The sequence below is a fragment of the Arachis ipaensis genome, chromosome B03 (genome assembly GCF_000816755.2).
Source record: "Arachis ipaensis cultivar K30076 chromosome B03, Araip1.1, whole genome shotgun sequence".
Lineage (NCBI taxonomy): Eukaryota > Viridiplantae > Streptophyta > Magnoliopsida > Fabales > Fabaceae > Arachis > Arachis ipaensis.
In genome coordinates, this window is record NC_029787.2 from 2,396,475 (window position 1) to 2,405,460 (window position 8,986).

At 33.5% G+C, this 8,986-nt stretch overlaps 3 protein-coding genes across 5 annotated transcripts in view; all 3 read left to right on the top strand.

Moving 5' to 3' along the window:
- On the top strand, window positions 1,783-3,237 carry LOC107634129. Of its 2 annotated transcripts, none has more exons than XM_016337705.2 (3): window positions 1,783-1,939; window positions 2,673-2,829; window positions 2,974-3,237. In XM_016337705.2, the coding sequence occupies exons 2-3, from the start codon at window positions 2,674-2,676 to the stop codon at window positions 3,019-3,021; spliced, it is 204 nt and encodes a 67-aa protein (XP_016193191.1). In that variant the 5' UTR covers window positions 1,783-1,939; window position 2,673; the 3' UTR covers window positions 3,022-3,237. The 2 variants fall into 2 exon arrangements, with proteins under 2 accessions (XP_016193191.1, XP_016193190.1); XM_016337704.2 differs by having other exon boundaries at window positions 1,811-1,947.
- Window positions 4,263-6,869, top strand: LOC107629312. The gene is made up of 4 exons (XM_016332074.2): window positions 4,263-5,414; window positions 5,654-5,764; window positions 6,385-6,465; window positions 6,594-6,869. Exons 1-4 carry the CDS (start codon window positions 5,157-5,159, stop codon window positions 6,666-6,668), a joined length of 525 nt encoding a protein of 174 aa, XP_016187560.1. The 5' UTR covers window positions 4,263-5,156; the 3' UTR covers window positions 6,669-6,869.
- LOC107629308 (tRNA dimethylallyltransferase 2) overlaps window positions 8,351-8,986 on the top strand; it is a 3,622-nt gene continuing 2,986 nt past the window's right edge. Inside the window, exons 1-3 of one of the 2 annotated variants that reach the window (XR_001617946.2) lie at window positions 8,351-8,661; window positions 8,744-8,823; window positions 8,911-8,979. Coding sequence is in view for 1 of the 2 variants with exons in the window: in XM_016332068.2 (XP_016187554.1) it covers window positions 8,445-8,661; window positions 8,744-8,823; window positions 8,911-8,979 (366 nt within the window). In the remaining variant the exon portion in view is untranslated. The remainder of the gene's footprint in view (window positions 8,662-8,743; window positions 8,824-8,910; window positions 8,980-8,986) is intronic. The other variant, XM_016332068.2, reaches the window with a different exon arrangement.

An 8,986-nucleotide genomic window follows, 5' to 3' on the forward strand; every position in this document is an offset into this window, starting at 1 on the left:
ATGCAAAATGTAAGTTTTTTCAGAAAAAAATTTAAAAAAATAAAATAAAATTATATTTGGTCTTATCTTTTATATGTCTATAACGAGCTAGGTGTTTGTTATTTGAGAGCTTTTGCATATGCAAAATGTAAATAATCTTTCTGTCAAATTCAAGTTGCATTTTATAATTCTGTCACATTGATAATCCATATATTTACATATTTTCATAAATTATTTTTAATATGGAGATAAAAAATAGTGTTTTGGTTGAATATTGATATTTAAAGTGTATTACAGTATTGTAGAAGTATAAAAAAGTTGTCCAACATGCATCCTGCTTGTTGTTAGGATGATGACACGAGTCGAATATAGATCCTGCATGTTGTCAGAATGATGACACGTATAGTTGTTAGAATCGAACCAGTAATAGAACCGATCAGACTACTAAATCATTGGTTCAACCGGTGGATCATTGGTTCAACCGATAAATCCGATCCCACATAAATAAAACATATAGAATAAAAATATAACAAAAATCAACAAGTTATAAATTTATAATCAATTAAATATAGTCAACATGGATAATCAACATCAGTAATCAATTAATTCTAACAAAAGTATTAAATTATTGAAAAATTTAAATACCAATAACTTAAAAAAATAAAAATACATACCTTATGGCTGACGCACAGCTGGCAAAGAAGAAGGAGACCAAAGAAGAAGTACGATGCCGACGACAGGGATGATTGGATGACTGGACCAGCAAAAAGAGGACGGCGACGGACATACAGCGGCACAGGACAAGAGGCGATGAGCCGAGCTACACAAGGGCCACCGAGACGACGACTTTGAGTAGCAGTAGTCGACGACGCCGCACCATTCGGTGGAGGTGGAGCTGGCTATGGTCGGGACTGTCGAGTGGTACGAGAAGGACTGAACTTGAACGGGTCTCTCTCAGTCTCAGCCATTTGAAGTTTGGGACTTTATGTGTGGGAATTGGGAATCGAGTTAGGGTTTCAGGCTTTCAGCCTTTCATTTTTTTTTAATAATGGAAACGACGTCGTTTCATTTGAAGGGGAAAAAAAAAAGTCCGAAACCGGTCCAGATTTTTTCAAACTTGACAGTTCGCCAGTTTTCGTCAAATTCGGCTGGTTCAAACCGGATCTTGCCGATTCTTTTCCGTGTCCATTCAGCTGGCTCACCTTGAACTAGCTTTATTACCGGTGACGGTTTTCGGTCCGACCTGGTGGGTCGGTCTGATTCTGATAACACTGATGACACATGCCTAACACGCATCTTGTGTGTTGTAATATCCTACATGTTGACTCTCCACCTACAAAATCTATCCACATATAATTACACCAAATAAATCTATTTTCAACAAAAATACCAATATTTTTTTTTTATAAAAAAAAATAGCCACATATCCCACCATTATCCAATTTCTTTGCAATATACTGCTTTTCTTTTTGTAACAAAATTAATTTCTAATTGGGTCTCTTATTATATTCATCATGACACGTGTTACTCTAAAAAAAAAAATATAACATTTCTGCCAAACTCAATCTGCATTTTATAACCCTATTACATTGCTAGTCCACATATCTCTATATCTCAACATTGTTCTATATCTTTGCATTACACCACTTTTTTTTCATAATAAAATTAATTTATTTGAGATAGTTTTACAAAAATTGGATAAATTTATCCTAACTCCTAATAAGTTGTTAAAATAATAAAAAATATTTTTTTTGTTGTATTTAAAAAAATAAAAAGTTAAATTAATAATTCATGTTCGGATCGGGTCAAAAGGATTATAGCAGAAAGATCAACGGAGCCACTATAATAAAAAAAGTTCCACTTTTTCACTTCTCTCACCCCTCCCGCATTTTGAAGTTGTTTCTCCTCCATTTTCTCTGCATCAATCTCAATCCCTAATCACACCTTGCCTTCACTCAGAGTAAGCATGTAACCTATTCCAGATCTCATTGCTTTCAATTTTCTTCTGTTCTCAATATTAAAATATATAATTAAATTAGTCTAATATTTTCTATCCCGAATCTCTGTTTTTATTCGATTTTATTTTAATTTGTATCCATCCGTTGCATCTAAAACGTTTGCTTTCCCCCCTTTTAGTACATTGATTCATTGTCAAAACATTGTTCTGTATTTGATTATGATCTGGTTTTTCTTTGGGGCATTCCATTTGTGCTGTGTTTTGCTGAATTATTAAGTAAAGTTGTTATTTTCCCTATGCAATTTGACTCTGGATGTTACATGAGATCGGGGCTAGGTTAATGAACTTACGTTTGTTGTTGTATTGTTCATTTTGAAATGCCCTCTTTTGTTCATGAAATCATCGATTATGGTGGATCATTTTGTAGCTCAATATCATCAAAATATGCTTCCTCGTTTATACATTTATTGTATTTATTTTGTCATGTTTGTTTTATCCCCAATTTGTTATATTCCTCTTATTAGGGCATTATTGCAAGCGTTTCTCTAGATTCTGTTATGGTTGTGAGACACATGGAGAGTGATTGAAAATTTTATTCTTTGTTTGGTAGGGGTGACATTTTCAGATCATGATATGAATTCTATGTTGTTCCACTCCATTTCATGGTGCCATGTTTTCTTCTTTATTCTGCCCCTTTTGTTTACGTGTAGTTAACGTAAACATTCGCCTTGTGCAGGATGTCGGAAGCACCATTTAGACCACGTGAAAAGCTTTTCGAGCAGCAAAAATATTACCAGAATGTTCACAAGTACACACACTTGAAAGGACCATATGATAAGATTACATCTGTTGCAATACCGCTTTTTCTGGCAGGAACTTCAATTTTCATGATTGTAAGTTTGCTTTGCGACCAGAATTCACCATATCATATTTATCAGTCTGATTTGTTCAGAGTTGAAGTTGTTTGTGTTGCTTTAACTCTCTATTTTGTTTGTTGCAAGATTATTAATAGACATTGTTCTATGACAACTTTTCAGGGACGAGGGATCTATAATATGTCACATGGAATTGGGAAGAAAGCATGACTTTGCAAATTATGATTGAGGAAGTGGGGTGTTTTGCCGCACAAACATTAAAGAATTTTTTGGTCAAAATGGACCAGTGATTTTCTTTGCATTCATGATTGTTCTCTTAATAAATTGCTTAGTTGCATACTCTGATCACTATTAAAGGTTTATAACTCAAATGAAAATGTTTCTCTTTGTTTGATATAATCAATTGATTATTCAGATTACAATTTTTTGGATTCTGGGTTAATAACTTAATACTAGTTCTGTCATGATCTGCTCATGTTATTACTACCTAAACATTTCCATTTTGCATTTGCCGTTGGTGTGGTGGATAGACCAGTTATGGTTTGGTTCCAAAGCTCTAATGTGCAATGGTGACAATGGGCTAGCAATCTAGCATGTCTAGGACTGGAATGTGTTATTTGACAGCTGAATAGATTACGTTCTCGTTTATAGTTGACAAATGGATTAATTCTCTTAATGGTGTAGATGTTATGAGAGGCTGAGAGTAGAAATGACATTAGTACAACGTACTCTCTAGGCTCCAGTGGTTGGTGATGCTTGACAGTCAACACCTGCAACCACTCAGCTGCAAAACACTAATCTTTTTGGCGTATAATATTCAATTCCACAATGAGCATACCTTTGCTGATCTTTGAATGGACGCACTATGATTGGCAAAACTAGATTAATCTTTTTCTTTCCTGCTAAATACAAGTATTCAAGTGTATCATTAGCTCAAAGATACTAATTATCAATATACATTCTCCAACATGAACCTTTGGTGATTGCTAATTAACAGTTAGTAACCAAAAAGGATGATATGTCAGTTTTGAAAATCGTCTGCTAACTCATACATTTTCGTGTGTTGTCTTTGTCCCTACTTAAAATCATTAAGGTTATGAAAACTTGTTAAAATTAATGTTAAACAACCCCAAATGCTTTTCTTCAAGCAAAAATCAATAAGAGGGAAACACATGTAAATGAATTTGATTTTTATAGATTGTCAGTGTATAAAAAATAGCACTATACAATATTCAATCATGAATTAATACTTTGACAAAAGTATTCAAAATTAATCACAAAGTAAAATTGAATTTGATTCTGTGATAACCCTTTTTGTGTTGTCACACCTATGCTCATTGTGGAGTCAATAATGCTTGGTCCAACAATGCAAAAGACCAATAATTTGGAACACAAGTTGGAGGTTCCTTTCTTGCATAGCCAAGCTGTGAAGGGTATCAAAAACTTTGTGTTCTAAAAAAAATGCAGGCATATGGGCAATCAATGATTTGTCATAAAGGCAACCTCATTAGCTAGCAAGCTAGGTGCTGCCAATTCTCCTACTCTATCTTGTTTTCTAAGTCTCTACTCTTTCTGTCCACTCCTCAACCAAAACTTCTTCTCCAAGCACCTTTCTATCTTAAAGAAAACAACACCTTATATATTATAATTACAATATTCCTTTCGAAAACTTTCAAACAAATTCACCTATATTTATACTGTATTTCCAACTAAACAAAAACAATAAGCAATTGCCATATTTATGTCAACCATAGGATCTGATTAGCTGGACTAAGGCATGGTGGCAGGTAATATAACTATACATATATGTCATGTACTCATGTGTCTTTGGCAAAAAGTTCTGGTCCATACATAAAAACTATAGATACCATTGTGGAAGCAGTAGTTAGCTGAATTAGCCAATATACCAACTTAAGAAAATAGCTACCTAACCAAAGAATGCTCATCAAGATTATTCTTCACTAAGTCTTCAGTTAAATAAATAAAACAAAATGGTAATAAAGTCTAGGCAAAGATTTAACATTGTTTATACTTTCAATTTCAATGTATAAAACCCTTTTAAACTCAATACTAGAATTTTGATGGTGCTATTTTTGAGTAAAGTTGGCAGAGAAATTTAAATTCAGTGTTAATTAACTATTCATAACATATAGTTTTGTCACTAGGCACTTTCCATTTGTTTGGGCTTATTCTATGGTTTTGTTAGTAAAATAAGCATAGCCTTAAAAGCAAGTGTTGCTTATAAGCACACACAAGGCAAAGAGAAAGAGAGTTATTATTCCAAAGAAAAGAGAAATAAGAAAGAAGAGGGAAAGGAGTGAGTGCTGTGGCTTTGTGGTGCAGCAATGGCATCAACACCAAAACAGTCTTATGAACAGCAGCCACTGAATGCGCAGCAGCGAGCTAGGAACTCGGGGATGATCAACTCTAGCCAGAGTCCAACAGGGGATGAGAGGGAAGAGGAGATGTCGAGATCAGCCTTGGCGATGTTTCGAGCCAAGGAAGAAGAGATTGAAAGGAAGAAAATGGAGGTGAGGGATAAGGTTCATACTTATCTGGGAAAAGTTGAAGAAGAAACAAAGCGCTTGGCTGAGATTAGAGAAGTAAGTCCTTTGATACATGCATTCTTTAATTGGTTTTGCTCTTAATTTTGTGTTTGCTTAGTTTGAAATTATGCATATTAGTGTGTGTGATAGAACATGTTTATTTAAAATGCAAAGTGTTGTGCCATGTGCTTGTTCTGAAACAAGTACAGACAAGTGTTTCTAAAATGGAACAAGGTCTGTTTCATCAATGTTAAAGCAGTAACTGCTTCAGAAACTGCATATGATCATTGTTTCAGGAGCTTGAGTCTCTCACAGATCCATTGAGGAAAGATGTTGCAGTAATTCGCAAGAGGATAGACATTATTAACAAAGAGTTAAAGCCACTGGGTCAGACCTGCCAAAAAAAGGTGACATAGTTTCATGTTGTTCAACTACATTTTCAAACAAATTACAAAAAGACATAATTTCTAAATATGTTATATTTTATGAAAGTTACCGAACAAGTTCTTAATGTTTGCTACTTTTTTCTAAAAATCTTTACTTAAGCCATAGGATTTGGTTCAAGGAGGCAAAGTGATCCACATAACAATAGTTACACAGCTTTTAATACAAAACCACTTAAGCATTGGGTATAGAGTTTAATCAAATTGACCATATTTTGCTGCTTTATTCAAGTGGCCTCATGTTGCTTTCTTGGCCCCATCTTGTCTTATCAATTGGGAGGCAAATGAACATGATTATTTCAGTGGTTATGGTGATAATTCATAATAATTGTGTTCAAATATCCACGTAGAAAATGATAGAATTGGTTCAGTGGGAGATTCCAAAATCTCCATGCAAGCAAGCTTCTTTACCATCATTATTCATTATGACTATACAATTATGTGTATTATTCTACTAGTAAAATTGTTTAATTGAATTGAATAATAATAATAATTTAAAAAACCTTGTTACACTTTTATATAACAATGAAACTCTTAATTTATTTGTTTACTCTTTTCCTTTTGAATATTTTTTGGGGTCACAGGAGAGAGAATACAAGGATGCCCTTGAAGCTTTCAATGAGAAAAACAGAGAAAAGACTCAACTAGTTACAAAATTGATGGAGGTTAGAAGTTCTATTTATATTTTCTACTATTATAAAAAGGAATCAATATTTGTCACTAAGTAAAAGAAAACAGGATAATTTGATCTAAGTAACTTACATTCTCATTCTTTTTTCCTTTTTCCTTTCAGCTGGTGACTGAAAGTGAGAAGTTGAGGATGAAGAAGCTTGAAGAGCTAAGCAAAAACGTAGATAGCCTCCATTGAGATGCTAATTAATATAACCTTTTTGTATTTACTTCAGTGTGCTTTTGACTAGAATCATTATTTTTACTCCTTCAATGTGCCATATTTTGTGATTTCGTTTGTTATTTTGCTGACAAAAAATTAGGAAATATTGTCCATGAAAATGTGTGAATTAGACTCTTGAATTCTGAATTGCTGCAAAAAGTTCTTGTCTTTTTATTATGAGGTGTGCTGATTCTGTCATCAAATACAAATTGAACACTAGAAAGATGCAATTAAACTAATCCATCCATTCATTCAACTTACCTAATTAGTGTCAGCAATACATTACTATTGTAAATATTGAGACAGTTGTGATATCCTTGAAAAAGTTACACCTAACTTATAATATTTTGTGTTTACACTGATGTTTATATCATTTAAATGTTGAAACAGGGTTTATACCAAAATTTAAGAATAATGAAATAAATGTCAAAATGGAATATAATACTTTGAATATTTAAAAAGTATTTCCCCTGCAGTTAACAAAACATCTTTGAGAAAGAAACATACTACTTTCCAATGTTCAAACATTCTTTTCAACATGGACAAGTCGAAGGATTAGCTGTAAAATACAAGTTTGGAAAACAATTGAACTCTTTAGAGGACACCATCTACAAAGTTCATTTTATCTTTGTTTATACTTTAGAAATTCATTTAACATATCGAAAGAAAAAATTTTGCCAAGAAATTAACATTTGAAGTTATCCAAGCAGTAGCGAAACTAATTTAGTTTTGAGCAATGCTAGGGCCAGCAACTTTTGTGATTAGTAGCCATCAAATAGCTATCAATGATAATTTAATGGTGTGAGATTTCATCCAATGACTCACCTTTCTGTGCTGGTTACATATTGGCCAAAATTCAACAAAACTGCTGGTCCCTAGACTTTCCCTTTAGTTTTAGGACATTCTGCTATGCTTTTCTGGTTAGATAAGAGTATATCTTATACTAAGTGCTTGTTTGGGTGCTATTATTTTGATAAAAAAAAATTTTTTCAATGAAAAAATATTTTTTTTTATTTTTTAGCGTGTTTGGCAAATTTCGAGTAGTAAAAGTAAAAGCACTAGAAAAATCAGAAAAACATCTTTTTTGAGAAGCTGTAATTTACATCTTTTTTTAAAAGATATTTTTTCCTTAAAAAATATATTTTTCATGTAATAAATAAACAAAAAGTACTTTTATATTGTTATATCCAAACATAATTGATAGATAAAAAGACCTTTTTGCATGAGATACCCAAACATAAAATTACTTTTACTTTTTCATAAAATCTTTTAAAAAAGATAACTCGAAAAAAGATATTTTTTTAGAAGCTCATCCAAACAAGCCCTAAGTTGCACATTAAAACTCTCGGACACTTGTTTTTTTTTTTTTAGACCTGGACACTTGTTTAAGTAGACTTTTGAATTAACTACTACACCAACCCGACTTATTAAAAAATCTGTTATCTTAACTAATCTTAAAAACAAAAAGGGGTTAGATTAAGTGCCACTGATTTATACATAAGCCCAATTCAATTGAGTTGGTACATATATTGGGTAAAGTTTACGAGTTTATTGGGCTTCAACATTTTGGGCTTTTTTGTTTGACGTGTTAAAATAAACTCGGAAGCAAAGTAAAAAAAAAAAGTAAAGTAGTAAACATAGGAGGTGCTTGAAACTTGAGTTCAAAGAATGAATGAAGCAAGTGGTGAGCCACGAAGTTTGAAGTTTGAGGGGCGAAAGGGTTGTTACTTGTGAGGTTACGAATTACGATCGATGAATAACAGAGACAGTGAAACTTCAAACCCTATCGATGGCGGAACAAAGAAGCCCAAGGTGGTTGTTATTACGGGCCCCACCGCCTCCGGCAAGTCCAAGCTCGCCGTCGATCTGGCCTCACACTTTCCCATTGAAGTCATCAACGCCGACTCCATGCAAGTCTACTGTGGTCTCGACGTCCTCACCAACAAACTCCCTCTCTCCCAACACAAAGGTCCTCCCATACTCTCTCTCTCTCTCTCTCTCTCTCTCTCTCTCTCTCCTGAAACTTCCTTCTCTTTTCTGTTTTGTTTTAGGGGTGCCGCACCATCTCTTAGGTACCGTAAACCCAAACGTTGAATTTACAGCTAAAGTGTTTAGGGATTCTGCTATTCCGGTAAGTTTTCGCTGTTGTTTGTAACTGTTTCTAAGCTGACTCTGAAGTTAAGAATGAATATTCATGCATTTTTTAATTAATTTTCAGATCATAGATGAAATACTAGCTCGCAATCACTTGCCTGTTATAGTTGGGGGTACAAATTACTATATCCAGGTTTGGC

Excerpts from the sequence above, each read along its gene's own strand:
- LOC107634129 (XM_016337704.2), top strand. Across the intron at positions 2,830-2,973 it reads GAACTTCAATTTTCATGATT|GGACGAGGGATCTATAATAT; the intron begins GTAAGTTTGCTT and ends ACAACTTTTCAG.
- LOC107629312 (XM_016332074.2), top strand. The coding sequence starts at position 5,157 with ATGGCATCAACACCAAAACAGTCTTATGAACAGCAGCCACTGAATGCG. Across the intron at positions 5,415-5,653 it reads GCTTGGCTGAGATTAGAGAA|GAGCTTGAGTCTCTCACAGA; the intron begins GTAAGTCCTTTG and ends TCATTGTTTCAG. Across the intron at positions 6,466-6,593 it reads TAGTTACAAAATTGATGGAG|CTGGTGACTGAAAGTGAGAA; the intron begins GTTAGAAGTTCT and ends TTTTCCTTTCAG.